The following is a 15,555-nucleotide window of genomic DNA, read 5'->3' on the forward strand; positions in this document are numbered from 1 at the left end:
TTCAGGTTATTTACATGTTTTTGTGAAATATAGTTTGTAATTGTCAACCTTTTTCTATTTACATACAACAAGAGAAACAAATTAGTTTTCATTATTTATAAGTTATTATGCTATTATTTTACCACTTGAGATCGAATTGGGCTGTATATAGCCCTTGAACCAAACCAAGCTTGACATCCACGCTCTGCCAATTCCATCCAACCCAACCTCCCCATTGCTCTGAACCACTGATCCTTAACACTCAAAATCCTTCACCTCCTCTACCTCGACTCCTTGCATTCTCACATATTCCACCATTGTGTAAAATTATATTAGTCATGTGCAAAAGTGCTTTAATATATTCAATGCATATAAAATAAATATTAGGTTTATTCACCCTCCTCTTGAAGGTCACTGCTCTGATTCTGCTTTCCAGGAAACTCACTGTACAGGCAACTGACGGCAGGGGCGTGGTTTTGGTTGCAGTTTTTTTTTGATGAACAGGCCTATAAACTAATAGGAGGTGTCGTTTGTAGAATGAGGCGGGGCGTATAGAAGCCAACATTTCCCAGTTGGGTTGAGGGGTTAGAGCAGTTAGGGTTAATATCCGCTGAACAGTGGTCATAAAAAACAGACATAAACTTTTCTTTACCGACAGCCGCCGTCATGTCCAACAACAATGCCAGCAACAACCTGATCATCGCTCAGAGGGCCGTGAAGCAGCTCCGGTTAGAGGCCAGTACCCGGAGGATCAAGGTACGAACCCCCCAGCACTGACAGACAAACACGGAAGACTGAAGTTTGTTAAGCGACTGTTGAATGGCGGAGAGAAAAAAAAAATAAAAAAATAACCGACTTGACTCTTACATTGCATCATACATTCACATAATGGTCTCTAAATGTACATTCACCTTATGTTTGTGACAGAATACACACAGCTGACAACTAAGTTACCAACTTTCTTCCGTGTTTTGACGCCTGTCATTTGTTAAAAGCTAACCTGACTGTCTGTTTTGGAAAATAGTTAGCTTCCCCCGTGGAGGAAATAATTGAGGAAAATGATTAGTTTTTTGTTTTTTTTTATCCTAAGTGGGGTCTGTTATCTAAAGAAAACAGGTAAACAGTATCTCTAAAGCGTTGCATAGCAGACACACCCATGTTTAACGCTATTACTTGCAAATGAGATGTCAAAAGTTCGTTAGCTTAATATGCACGTAAATGAGTCAACACAGCGTAAGTCTGACAGCTGGCAGCCACATTGTGTTGAAATTTAGACATTCTGGCTATTTTTTTTTTTTTTCTTTCACTTTGGTTTTGTTTGTTATTTATGTTTCCATGGAACTGAATACTTCTAGTTGAGTTTTTGTTTAGTTTAGTTGTAGTACTCGGTTTACTTTTTCAGGTAAAATCACTATGTGGAAAGAAAATCAAAGGCAGGATGAAAGAATGCATGGCTTAAAATATGATGAACAACAAAATATGTCTGATGTTTAAGCTCTGCTCATAAACCTATTTCCACTATGCACTCAAATGTAATTTTGCACCTTCATTGTAATGACATCACAGTTCACTTTGCACCTCACAGTTTAATTATCAAGGTTTTGTTTGTTGTTTGTTTGTTTGTTGTTTTACCCAGGTCTGTTTTATTCTTCTAATTTATTATGCGTAGTGTTTTTGCTCTTGTGTCTCATTTTTATTGTGGGATCTATCTCTCTATCTATCTATCTATGTAAAATAAAAAAAAAAACAATATGCCTATATACATATTGCTCTATTCTTATTTCTGACATTGGTTTTGTATTCATATTGTTTGCACTGACTGGAGTAGCACTTTCATTGCAATGTCCTTGCACACACAATGACATAAAGCCAATTCTGATTCTGATATAAACTCTGTGTACATAAGACACAGGATCAATTCACAATGTGTCATTTACTTGCAGTATAGTAGATATTATTGTCTGCTGATTCCCTCTCACACCCATATTATAATATATATTGAAGTACGTGCATCATCTTACCCAACAAAATTGGATTTATCCACTGCTGGTTCACACCTCAGTTGTAACTATAAAACCCCTTGTGTTAATGTTGTTTGTCTGGTTCTGTAGGTGTCTCAGGCTGCCGCTGAGCTGAGAAACTTCTGTCTGCAAAATGCCTCCAAGGATCCTCTCCTGATGGGGGTCCCCTCCAGTGATAATCCCTTCAGACCCCCCAAGTCCTGCTCCCTCTTTTAAAGTAAGCCCGTCTTTTTCTCTTAATCACTTCAGCAGGGGACTTAAGCTGCTCAGTTAATTACACTAGGGAAGACATTAATTACACCTTCAGTCAGTTTACTATGAGTTCAATTTATTTAATCAAACAGCTCCACAGATGTATTACAGATAATTGTATTGTATGAATTTGGTCTTCAATCGGAGATAAACCAGAAGAAGCTCAAGCATTTAAATGTTGATGGACTAATTATAGAGTGCATATTAAGAAGTAAAGCCACAATCCCATGGTCACAGGAGCTGCAAATTTGCAGTAATTTGGAGCCAGAGTCTGTGCAGTAGACCCTGGGATGTAATGTCTTCCCACTGGTTGACTGAAGTCCATCCACACATCAGAGAAATTCTGGACAGTGATTGGTCATTGTGACTATTATTCCTTAACTTTGCATAAAAACAAATTTATCAGAAAAATGAGTTTAAGACAAATCTGCACTAAAAATCTACATAAATAGACAAGAATCACTAGATTCACCTTCAGGAAAAATTCAGGAGATACTTAGATTGAGTTTCAAGTTTAGATTTATGACTGAATCTGCCAGTTGTCTAATAAATGGATTGAAAACCGTGTGACACTGAAACAGGAAATCACTCTCCAGTGAGCCTCTTGTTGTAGGGTCTTTGACATTATATTCCTGGGTCTACCCTACATAGTCTCTATATAGTGCAGTATGCTGGCAACAAAACCAAGTGAAGTTAAGTGTGGATATGATCAGTGTGAAAGCAGCATTGGTGTATGATAAAGGTAATTGACCAGTAATAACTTAATCGAGCAATGCAGGGTAATTGCATATAAAATGAGGTTTCTCACCCATACGAAGAGATGAAACTCTCATTAAACTCATCAGCAAATCAGTCAGAACATGAACATGGATCATTAGGTCTGTAGCCTTCAATAAATGTATTGACTTAAATGTCTTTTTAATTTTCATTCTTTTCTTTGTAGAGCAAAGAGGAACATGGAGGATTTCAGACTTTTTCTATTGAAGGCTTTCTTCACTTTAACTTGATGCCGCTGTAGATCTACCAGCAGCTCCTCCTGGGATGACGGGGAAATTGGTCCAGTTGTTTGCCAAGAAACTATTGGTATCATTGATCCCATCTGTTACACTCAGACATGGCCAAACTACATGTTAAACTGTTATTGACACTAACTTGAGTAATTATTAAGCCGTTGTTGGTTTAAAAATGTCTGGTCACCCTTTGTTGACTTCATGCCTCTGCTCAGTGAAATTCACTTTATGAGATGGGATACAGAAAGTGCAACTTCCTTTTTTACTTTGTGGCAAGAGATTCAACAATCAAACATTATTTAAAATGGGTGCTGCTCAAGAATATATGAGATACATAAATAAGTAAGTAAATAAATAAATATATATACACACACTATTTCATATTGTGTGACTTTACAAAGCACTACAAGCATGAAATTAGGTAAAATTAGGTAAAAGTGTTTGTGGCCAACTGATGTAATAATAGTTTTTACAGCTGAAGGTGTTTTAGTTTTACATATTTGTGGCAGTGAATATGGTATTACTACTATTCTGAGATGCAGCAACATGGTACAGACTTTAAACCTATCACATGTAAGACAAATGATTGTCATTTCTTCTTTCAGCCCATCCATTTTTGTGTATATATTAATGTCCTGGTTGCTTTTATCAGCCTCTTTGTTATTGTTTGTCACATCAGATACACAAAGGCTATGTTCATGTTTGTGAACTTATAATTATATGTCATAAACCTGGCTGCAGTCACTTGTAATTCAGTTATTTTACACACTGGAATCATCCAATCAACCAAACCATGTCTTTAACTTTGCTACTGTGCACAACCTTTTAGAAATTAAACAGTCCTTTCAACACTGATGAACTGTGTGAGATTCATTTCATGGTTAGATTGGTGACAGATGTTGAAACCTGTGAGACAATTCTGTTCTGGCTGTAGAGTCTTCACCGATGTTTCACCTCCCTAATCTCAGAACATTTCAGGATGATGAAGCAGGTCGAGAACCAGGGCCAGTTGTAGCCTGTCATATTAGGGTGTCCTGGTTGAAATAACAGTTGGGCAACTTGGTTGGTAAGTACAGATGATAGCGAAGCTGAACAGTGGCCTGAAGGCTGACAATTTGAATTGCAGTCCTGATGGCACTGACAAGAGGTGGTCTGGGGGTTTATTTGAGTGTAAGAATCCCTTTATTGATCCCCAAAGAGAAATTCACTTGTTGGGCAGCTCATCTGTATTCATTTACTCTTTAATATTAAATAAAAATGATTTTAAAAGTCATTCATGTATGTTTCTTTCATTGGAAGAGGTTGAAAAATAAAAACTAAACACTAATAAAATAATTATGGTCTGGTCAGAATTTGTGCAAAAAGAAGGCAGTCAGCTCTTGTTCAAACTCAGACTGGAAAGTGGCACAAGAGAACAACTGCACAAACAACTGAAACAGGGCCAAAAGTAAAAATAACTAACTATTTTTTCATATTTCATAAACCATAAAAGTCTTATTCAAATTCAGTCTGAAAAGTGACAAATGACAAAGAAAACAACAAATCTTTCTTTTTCCATCTAAAACCCTGAACTTTAGACTCAAATTTCAGTAGAACTATACATATAAGCCAACAGGACAAACTTATTATAATAATTAATATATTTAATGACAGAGATCATTTGCCTCTCATTCAGTTTTGTCCCTTTGTTGGGCAATAATTGAGAGGCCGTGTGTGTGTTGTTTTACTGGCGTCATGTTGCCCAATGTTGCCTTAAATATTTCACAATATTGTTCCTTCCTTCTTTCATAACAATAGAAGAAACAAACATTTCTTTCTTATTTCTTTCTTCATCCTTCCTTCCATCCCTCCTTCCTTCCACCATTTTTCCTTTTTTTTTTTTTTTTTATTTATTTTTATTCCTTCTTTCTTTAAACTACCAGAAAAACAAAAATAAATTGTACATCTTCATCCTGTCTGTAAAATTTACTGGCCCTTAATTTTTTAAAAATATGTAGCCTATACATGGCACAGATTTCTTTATTATTTTATTTTATTTTATTTATTTTGAAAATGAGTAATTTTATGCTAAAATGTCATTGGCTGGATGTCTGAGTGTGGGTAAATAGTCATTGCTCCTCCTTCTTAGAGATCCTAGATATTTCCACTGAATTCCACTTTAAGGCCTTTTATAGATGATAATACAAACCACAAAGGTGTAGTGTTTGGTGGGAAGTAGTTTGACCCAAGTCCTCCTGGCTGTTGCTCTGTGTAATTAGCTGGAGTGTCATCACCTGGAAATAAATTGACCTGAATTTATCAGGAGAAGCTGCTCTTCTCAGGTAAGACATCAATCACAAAAAAATAAACCCTTTTCACAACAGAAAACCTACAGGTATCAGTGGTATGGTCAAAAAAACAAAAAAATAAAACATAATGGAACAGAGTCTATGTTAATGTTATTTGCAACCAACACATTTGAAGTGAAAAAGGTCTATTGACCCAGTGTTGCATATTGATCAATTTTATAGTATAGACATGCACCTGAGCAGCAAATTAAAGGAAAACCAACATCGTCATCACTTTGTAAGGTGAAGTGAAAGTTTAGCTGGAGATGTATCTTTGGGGAAGGTAGAGTGAGGAGTATGGAGTAAATGTCTCAAAAACTAGATGAAGATCATGCATCAGTCATATTTCCTTTTTTTAAAATAAATACAGTAATACACATAAAAGAAAAGAATGAAACGAAGTGACTTATGGTGTTGGTCCACCATGTGCCTCCAGAACAGCTTCAGCACTCCTCGATTCTAAATTAACTGACGGTAGTAAAGAGTACTGTCCATAATCTCACATAAGTGTTCAGTTAAGTTGTGATCTGGGGACTGTGTAGGAAACATTATATGATTCACAGCATTATCATCACACCGTTCAGTGAGTCTTTGTGTCCTATGGATTGGGTCCCTGTCACTATCAGGTTTTTCCATTTATTTATGGCCTGTCTGTCTCAGAATGTTGTGAGCTGTTATAATATGAAACCTTGATTTGCCTTTACAGTGTCCAGATGGCTTCCAGATATGTCCAGAGGGAGGTTAGAGGACATCAAGATGCCTCAGGTAGCTGTGTTCACTTTTACTTGACCTCTTTTTACCCTCCTATCTACACGGTGTCCCATAAGTCTCCATACATAGGAGACATAATTCATATGATTCGAACATGTGTTTCTTTATATTTCTTCTTTATAGTTCTTCAGCAGTGGAGGACACGCATTGAAATGTGTTCCAGACAAAATGGCAGTCATATAGAGCATATTATATAAATAAAAATGGTTTATGCCGAGAAACGTTTATTTTTCCTATGTATGGAGACTTATGGGACACCCTGTAGTTAAATGATTGCTTCCTCACAGCTCCTCTGGTTTACTGACTACTTTACTACTTCTACTACTACAGCTTCGGTAACTTTTCAGATTACAGTTTGTCCCCACCTTCCTGTCCAGTGAAAACCTTGAATCTCCAGATTGTGAATGTTTGTGATAAACTGAGGGATTGGGTGAAACTTTATTAGACTGCACTTTCTTAAACTGAATGAACTGTTGGATCAGCTGGAAAATGAATTGTCACAAATTTGAGAACAGGCCTGTGTTTCTGAGCTCAAGGAAAATGTACTTACTTAGAGATACATATACAGCAACACTACATTAAATACAACAGTATGTAAAGTAGTTAAACTGAGTTCAACCTATAACGTCAACAAATCTAACATACTCATCAATGCAACAGTAAACAGTCTGAATACTTGTACCTCTGCTGAGCACAGACACCCATCTCCTCAGAGACCCCAGCTTCATCACCCTGAGTGCACTCTCGCACAGCGCCTCCTGGTGGACGGACAGGGAGGAGCAAAGAGACCATGGAGACTCACTCAGGGTGGGTAGAAAAGGGTGAATGATAGACATAATAGACTGATGCTTGTATTTATAGAGGAAAAACTAAACTCTTATTTTTTAGGAGCAACTAAAAGAGATGGATGAGCATGTCGCCAGGCTTCAGGACATGTTGAAATGTGAGCGAACAAAGGTAAGTCATATTTTAAAGATGCCACAGACTATTTAGCCACTAGTATGTTTTTGCGAAGTGCTGAAAAGCTGAAAGATGCTATGAAGGGACACAGGAGAACCCCAAGACACCTATGGAATCATGTGATTCATTAAAATTCACTCAGTCTATTTATCGAAGCTCACAAAGAACAATGGACTTTTGTCAAAATAGGGGAAATCTTCGGAAAATTACACATTTCAAATTTTTTATTCCAGTCTCTCTTAGGTTCAATCCCCTTTTCCATTTTTTTACTTAGTAAATATGAGATAAAGTGCATCTGTGCCAATTTTCCTGTATTTAATGTAGTTTAGTTGCACATCGCATACATTAAGAAAACAAAGTAAACACATTGTGCATGAGAGATTAGAAACCAACAATTATTCATGCAAATAAAAATCACACAAGCTAATCCAAACACAGGCATCAATATGACACAAGAAAACAAAACAAAACAATGCAGCTTATAGCATTGTATACTAAAAAGCTGAGACAAACAATACAAGGGAAATATGTGATGCTGTAAATGCTCGCTACTTTGAGTCTTTTTCAGATATTTTGTGAATTAGGATAATGAAGATGCTTATTGGGGTGGGGGCAAAGATGACCCTGGATTTTTCAGTGAATATTGATTAACAAAAGTCTGGAGGAACTGAAGGGGAAAGTCCTTAGAGTGTCTTGTGTAATAATTGTAAATGTCTGCAAATAAAGTATTTTACATTAAAATAATTAACCGGCAACAGTTATTTCTATAAATTTCACTTGCGTATCTTCACCTTTATGCTGTACATTAAAATCTTCATTGTGATGATTTTGCTCTTATAGCCCACTGACACCACTTTATACCACTCGAACATATTCCAATTATAAAAACACACACACGCATATACATACATAGACACACCCTTCAAAGCCACCAGACTCTACTGACAAAAAAAAAAAGTCAATTTTACTTCATAAAACTGTTCGTGGTTATGATCTGACTTTGATGTTTTGACATATTTGTTTGGATTTAAATTGAAGGAAATAAACAGATGAAGGAAGCTGTTCTGTGAGATAAAATTGCTGTTTTTTTTCAAAGGAATCTTATGGCTCTGAATATAGCAAAAAAAAAAAAAAAAAACAGCTTCACTGTAGAAAAAAATAAACATAATGTGCTGTGCACTTTTAATACCTCTCAGCCAGAATAGACAGACAGATGGACTGACAGAAAGATGACAAAATTATTACAATACCCCTCTGGTCAGAGTTGGCAGAGGGGTAAAAACCAAAACAGGCGATTGTACATTAGCATCAGAGGTTTTCAGATGCATGTTGAGCTATGAAGGTTTTTGTTTTTTTTTATTTGTTCACTTTTATGAATATTCACGCCAGCATTGATGTGTTTGATCACAGTGGAGTAATAATGCAGTTTACATCTTGGAAGCATGTTTTTGTGTGTTGGATATTAGCTTTACTATCCTTCTCTGTAGTGCTCTCGCTTGCAGATGCGATGTAACCAGCAGGAGGTGGAACTAAGGCGAAAAGAGCAGAACTGTAACAGGCTGAAGGAGAGACTATCCCAGTTCACTGACAGACACAGAGATAAAGGCCCCTGTGAGACTGATTTCACAGTTACGTTCACAATATTGGTTTCTATCGTCAATATTACAAACACTTAATACTCCTCTGTTTCCTGTGTAGCGATAGAGGTGTTGAACTTTCTCCCTGGGGTTTACGGCAAAAGACAACAGCCAGTCAAATCAGTCAGGTCCAAGGCAAAGTAGGTTGGCTGTTTTAGTCATTCACCTTCTGATGTTTGCCTTAAGTTGCATATTCTTTCTAAATTTGAGTTACTTCCTCTGTGTAGCAAACAAGAAGAAGCAGCACTACGGTTAATGCTGGAGCGCAGAGAGGCAGAGCTCAGAGAGGCAATGAAGCTGCGACACAGCCTCACCACTTTACTTCATGCACTCAGAGGCAACATGCAGCAAGTGAGGAAAGACAGAAGTCGACCTTCAAACAGTAATTTAACCCATCATGATGCTGACTCCACTGCAAAACGTGACTTTTTTTTTTGTTGAAGACCATGTCTGATGTAGATGACATTCAGGATGAGGCCCAAACTTTGGACAGAGAACTGGATGAAACTGAGGCTGCGCTCGGTGATCATGTGACTGGGGGCGTGGTTCAGAGTTGGAGAAAGGTGCAGAGAGACTGTGCCAAGTGCATTTTGAGGGTAAAAAATATCAGAAATTAACACTTTAATATAACTGTATTCTTGCCCTCACCTTATGTAACTAGAAGACCAGTAATTCAGTCTACTTCTTTTTCCACTATATTATCAAACCAAGAATTATTGTTGATGTTTTCCTACATTTCATGCAGCTGGCTAACTGACAAAGTTACAAGTTATTTTTTTATATGTAATTATTTATGTATTGCTTTTTATAATTTTCCATTGACATGCATTTCTTAGGTAGTTATAGTTTTTCATATTTACATTGTACATTCATTTGTATTTATAGGGTGGGGAAGCAAAATTTACAATATTTTGAGGCAGGGATTGAAAGACAGTGTATGACCAATTAGTTTATAGAAAGTCATGAGAATTTATTTGCCACAAGAGAATTTACATAATAGAAAATGTTTTTATTCTTTGTGTCCTCCTTCTTTCTCAATAACTGCCTTCACACGCTTCCTGAAACTTGCGCAAGTGTTCCTCAAATATTCGGGTGACAACTTCTCCCATTCTTCTTTAATAGTATCTTCCAGACTTTCTCGTAATAGTTTTGCTCATAGTCATTCTCTTCTTTACATTATAAACAGTCTTTATGGACACTCCAACTATTTTTGAAATCTCCTTTGGTGTGACGAGTGTATTCAGCAAATCACACACTCTTTGATGTTTGCTTTCCTGATTACTCATATGGGCAAAAGTTTCTGAAAAGGTATGGATAATAGTGTTAGGTATGATTATGACATCAATATACGTTTGGTTTCAAAACAATTGACGTAGTGCCTGCTGAGAAAAAACAACTAAATGTTCATTGTAAATTTTGCTTCCCCACCCTGTACACGTGTATTGAAGGCTCATTTTCACAAGTCTGTATCTCTAATGTATCCTTTTCTCAACCGTCAATGGGCAGAAAGGTTGAAATAAAATAGCAGAAAGACCATGAAGAAAACAAGCAAACAAACAACAACAAAAAAATACACATCTGGAACAATGAACATTTGGGAGTGACTGTGTGGTGATGAATGATCATTTACATAAAATAAAATCAGGCTTCTGGATTATCATAAATTGAACCAATTTTTCCCAATATGAAGCTAAAACTTCTAGTCTATGATGAACCAATGCAATTATTTTCTCCATTTTGTAAATGTCTGTTGTTATGTCCATCCATGCTGACAGAAAGGGCTTTTCTTGAGTTAACCATTTCCTAGTCACTTTTTTTTTGTTTTGTTTTTTTTCACTGGCGATCAGCAACACATTAATTAAATATGTCCTTCTTCCCCCATTCTTGTGGTATACACCCAAAATACAAAGATTTGATTTCAAAGGGTGAGACACGTTCAAAAATATTTTGTAGGGTGTTATGAATGGTTCTCCAAAATTGTTTAACAGCATCACAGTCCCACATTCTATGATAATGATTTGCATGGTGGTTTCCGCAATTCCTCCAACACACAAGAGGAGTTCCCTCGTGGTGTGATTTCTGACATGGTGTGATAAAGTACCTTATCAAAGTTTTCCATCCAAACTCTCTACAACTTTGTGATTTAGTACATTTCCATTGGAATCTCCAAATTTCTGTCCATTCATCTTCATATATGTTTATTCCTCCTTCCTTTTCCCATGCTGCTTTAACGTATAGAGTTGAATGGAACTTTAGATTCAACAGACCCTTATACAATGATGAAATAATTCTCTTATTAGCATTTCCACCCAGTGCTTTTTTAAATACTTCTTAGAAAATCTATATTAACACCTGTCACTTTTTTATTTTTGTGTCCACATAATGTTGTAATTGTAGATATCCATAACAATCTTCTCTTTCAAGTAGATAGTCCTTTTAAATTTCTCAAAACTAATTAGTGTTCCATCTTTAATCATCTTACATAGAGCTGTCATTCCTTTTCAGGTCCAGAACTTCAATCGTGAAAAAAATTTAGTCTGAAGGTAAAACACAGTTTAGGGTCAATTACTAAGGTCAGTTACCAAGCTTCATTAACTTCATCAAACTTCTGGTATCACTGATAGTGAATTCACCAAATCTCACCAGTATCAGTATTAACAGACAACTTCTATTTGTCTCAAATAGGTTTATTTTTATGTGTAAAAGTGCTTTCAATGAGGAAAAAGACAAATTAGCTGACATAAAAATTATATCATTCGTAATTTTCTTTTTGTTAAAAATGGGAAATTTGTAAAGAATACAAACCAGTATTGGTGGCAAGATGATGGCACACATTGTTGTCTGTATTAGTACTGGTGATTTTTCAGTGGTACCCATCCCTTCACCTCTCCAGTGTTAAACAAAGTTGAAAAATCCATCCTCCATCTCTGTTTATGGATCTGCTCCAAAATCTAAGGAGTTTGTGCTTATCTTTTTTATAATGAAACCCCATGCAGAAACATGTGATTATTCGCTTCATCAAGATGCAGGACTGAACATCATCAGCTATACACCTTAGTCAGAAGATTGCTTGATTATTATTATTTTTATTAATTTAATTTATTTGACATTATTTTTATGGGTTAATGGGGGAAAAATTCCCACATGTATAGAAATCTCACCCTTTACCTGTGCATAACCTCCTTGGGAGTGTTAAGTTTTCATTTTTGGACATTTTGCCTTTTGTCAGTGGTAGATTGAAGAGAGGGGAAGAAACTGTAGATAGAGGGAATGATGAGCTACAGTTGTCATCAAGAATGAGAATCGGACTGTGGATATTGTGGTTTGTGGTCAACATTTTTAATCATCTTTGAGCCATCACCATTACAATTTTCTGAACAGATTAGCTGTCCTTGTTTTTGAAGTGGGGTGTGTGCTCAGCTTTGTTTAACTTACCATGTGAATGTTGGATCCATCAAAATGAAGTCCATAGTTAAGGATGTGTGCTCTTTTCACTTTACTTAGGTCATGGTAGTGTCGGTACAGACCAGGATAAACTCTTGACTCAACTAGAAACTGAACTGAAGCAAAGTCAACAACTTGTCCAACTGCAACAGCACCTTCTGCAAGTATGATCCACTTCTATTCAATGCAAACATGCTTATATGAACAAATCCTTCCAAACTGCCTGTGGCTTCCATTTGTAGGATAGCCTTGGATCAGCTGTCCCCTGTGAACTGGCTGACTCCTATTTTTTGGAGGAGTGGGATCGTCTTCAGGCACGCTGGGCAGAGCTGGACAATCACAGGCGGACTTTTGAGAAAGAACGGCAGGCCTTCACTGACGCCGCTATCCGCCTGAGCCATGAGGTGAGAAGAAAATTAGGCAAAAAAAAAGAGCTGTGAAAAAATGTTTTCAGGCTACATGTCAATTAATGAGGCTGGGGGATAGACTTATTAATTTACAGGAATATCAACTGGAGAAACATACGATTCAGTTATTACTCATCACAATTAAATTTTCAGATATCCAAATTGAAAAAGCATTCAACATAACCCATGATGCAATTTTGAATATCCAGAATATATTGTCTAGTAGTGGTAAATATGCAGTATACTAACAGAAGATATGCAATTTTAGATATTTATCATCAGAAATATGGCCACAAATGTAATTCTGGACGTCTGACATTAAAATTGACTAGTAACAGACTGCAGACATATGAAATGTGAACTTTTCCTTGCGTAAAACCTTTATTGCAAATATCTGTAATATTTACTGTTAAAATCAGAATTGATGTTGTGGACATGTGTAACAAATACAATGTACATAAAATGGCAGCATTTGTCTGAAATGTTCATTTTGACTGACAATTATTTTGTTGATGTCTTAAAAGTTATGTGAGATTTATTCATCCAAGAGCAATACTATTATCAATATTTAAATTACAGATAGGAATGTGGTTTCTTTAACTGTTAAAATAACTTGTGCTTATCGTAAAACCTATTTTACCTTTACCTGTTTTTTTTTTTTTTTTTTTTTTTTGACTGTTTCGATTGTTATATACTGTATCATTTGTTCTACAGTTATGCTTTTATGATTGATGTGCAGCACTTGTTTCAGCAGTGCTTGCTCTTAAAGTGCTTTATAAATTAAGGTGGCATTGAGTTGAGTAGCATCACCTCAGTAATAAAAGGTTTGGTTTTGGTCTCTACCACGTTTTGTTTTTAAGCGCCAGGATTTTGAGCAGCAGAAGGCCTCTTTCATAAAGCATCAGTATCTGTGTGACTCCCCTCTGTTTGTTGAAGCAGCACAAACAGGAGACAACAGAACAGACGTCGCCGCTCTCAGTGAGTGTCAACTTTAAAGACATTCTGAAAGCGAGAAGCTGATGGTTTGATGGGGTGAAGTCTCTTTGCTTTTCACCATTTGTCTCTAGATTTCTCAGGTTTTGGCATGTCAGGCTGCCTCCCCATCTCTCCGTCGTCCACTGCCTCCGGAACCACCGTCGATTCAGGACTAAACCAGAGAAAAGTCACATTTCCAACTCCTAGCACTCCTGAGCTCTACTCTGCTCTCAATCTATCTTACAACTGCAGGTCAGTCGAGACTAAGGCCCAATCCCAATTCACTCCTTGGCCCTACACCTTACACCTACCCCTTGAAAACTGAGTTGCAAGGGGTAGGGGTTGAAATATTCCCTTATGAAATGAGACAACCCTTAGAGACCTGTTACATCAGCAGCAGTCATCGATGCTGCTATAAATGTATGCAACAGCTTGTTTCTGAAATAGTTCACCATGCCGTCAGCAGCTGTAACCGTCTCTGTTGCATTGGCTTTAGTCATCTTTTTGCGGCTATCAACTGCAAACCACAGAAATGCAATGCAGATAACACACTGAAACAACATTCAACGGTCATCAAATGATTAAGTTGTTTATGAAGAAAATGCGTACATTTGTGTGTTTCTTTCAAAAACTGCTGCACATTTTTGTTGTTTACCTCCATCTTGCCAATGATTCGAACAGAATTATGGGAGATTTCTCATACCCCTCCATTTGTATTGTGGTCCTGAAAAATCTCCATTTCGAGTGCCAAACAGCCCTCCCCCTTAGCCCTTCCCCTCTGAGTCATTGAGAATTGGGACGATCCTACCCCTTCACGTAAACACAAAACAAAGGGGTAGGGGTGAATTGGGATTTGGCCTTAATTTTGTGGTGGGTGTTTTTGAAAACAAACAAAATCCACAACATACGACTCCCTTTGTCTTGTTGAATTTCTTTGACACTGTTAGCAATAATTAACAGAGGTGTAAGAAAATAATGGCCCAAAAGCTGAAGTGTATGTACCTTTACTAATTTGTTAAATATTGAAATTAAAAGTTGTATAATGTTCTTCTCTTCACCTTCAGAGTCAATGAGGATGATCATATGTCGGAGACATGGGACAGTGGGACAGATCGGATTGTTCACACACCCCACACTCCACCACTGGACTTGTCCTTTTAATATAACTATGTTACTTGATCTTTGTCAGTAACGTCACATAATCTGGTTGTGTTTTTTTTTTTTTTTTTTTTTTTTTAACCCGATTCTTTACATTGTGAATAAATCTCATTTTACCCCATTACTGGATAAGAATGTAATTACTAAAGAACAAATTTGAGGTGTGTGTACTTAACTTGAGTATTTGGAACTTCATCCCTATATCATGTTGTACTTTTTAATCCACTACATTTGTCTGACAGTTTGTATTCCTGTTCAGTGGATATCCCCCATCTCCAAATGTGTTGATTTTGTAATAAACTCAAAGATGAGTTTCTTTACAGCTTGAGAGCAATCCGTTCCCTCTTAAAACGTTAAACTCTTTAAAACACGTTCATTTAAAGCAATTATGGGAAAGGTCATTAAAAGTAGACTTTTTAGTAATTCATACATTGAATGCAGCTGTAAAATGAATCTAAAAACATCACGTAAGTTGTTAAATGTTAAAAATAAAAACTTCAACTATTTTTTCCTGACAAATGGTGGATCCTGAAAATATTACATGAGGTGGTATGGGAAGACGGTGGGTGAGTGAATAGACCGATAGTCTTCCGATGAGAAATTCTTGTGGTAGA

At 36.6% G+C, this 15,555-nt stretch overlaps 2 protein-coding genes across 2 annotated transcripts; both read left to right on the forward strand.

Moving 5' to 3' along the window:
* Positions 1-536: 536 nt before the first annotated feature.
* LOC115419936 (guanine nucleotide-binding protein G(I)/G(S)/G(O) subunit gamma-10) lies at positions 537-4,117 on the forward strand. The gene is made up of 3 exons (XM_030135011.1): positions 537-735; positions 2,091-2,217; positions 3,196-4,117. The coding sequence occupies exons 1-2, from the start codon at positions 646-648 to the stop codon at positions 2,214-2,216; spliced, it is 216 nt and encodes a 71-aa protein (XP_029990871.1). The 5' UTR covers positions 537-645; the 3' UTR covers position 2,217; positions 3,196-4,117.
* A 2,179-nt stretch (positions 4,118-6,296) lies between these two features.
* Positions 6,297-14,944, forward strand: LOC115417641 (afadin- and alpha-actinin-binding protein). Its single transcript, XM_030131653.1, has 14 exons — positions 6,297-6,354; positions 7,058-7,167; positions 7,249-7,317; positions 8,808-8,931; positions 9,019-9,097; positions 9,185-9,339; positions 9,417-9,540; positions 9,669-9,675; positions 11,494-11,510; positions 12,472-12,565; positions 12,644-12,805; positions 13,669-13,786; positions 13,876-14,035; positions 14,848-14,944. The coding sequence occupies exons 1-14, from the start codon at positions 6,303-6,305 to the stop codon at positions 14,942-14,944; spliced, it is 1,368 nt and encodes a 455-aa protein (XP_029987513.1). The 5' UTR covers positions 6,297-6,302.
* Positions 14,945-15,555: the final 611 nt, after the last annotated feature.

Source organism: Sphaeramia orbicularis, chromosome 1 (genome assembly GCF_902148855.1).
Source record: "Sphaeramia orbicularis chromosome 1, fSphaOr1.1, whole genome shotgun sequence".
NCBI lineage: Eukaryota > Metazoa > Chordata > Actinopteri > Kurtiformes > Apogonidae > Sphaeramia > Sphaeramia orbicularis.

Bases quoted from the DNA above. Each gene is read 5' to 3' on its own strand.
- LOC115419936 (XM_030135011.1), top strand. From the start codon at position 646: ATGTCCAACAACAATGCCAGCAACAACCTGATCATCGCTCAGAGGGCC. The intron at 736-2,090 runs GTACGAACCCCC...CTGGTTCTGTAG, and splicing joins CCAGTACCCGGAGGATCAAG to GTGTCTCAGGCTGCCGCTGA.
- LOC115417641 (XM_030131653.1), top strand. From the start codon at position 6,303: ATGGCTTCCAGATATGTCCAGAGGGAGGTTAGAGGACATCAAGATGCC. The intron at 6,355-7,057 runs GTAGCTGTGTTC...TGCTGAGCACAG, and splicing joins AGGACATCAAGATGCCTCAG to ACACCCATCTCCTCAGAGAC. The intron at 7,318-8,807 runs GTAAGTCATATT...CCTTCTCTGTAG, and splicing joins TGAAATGTGAGCGAACAAAG to TGCTCTCGCTTGCAGATGCG.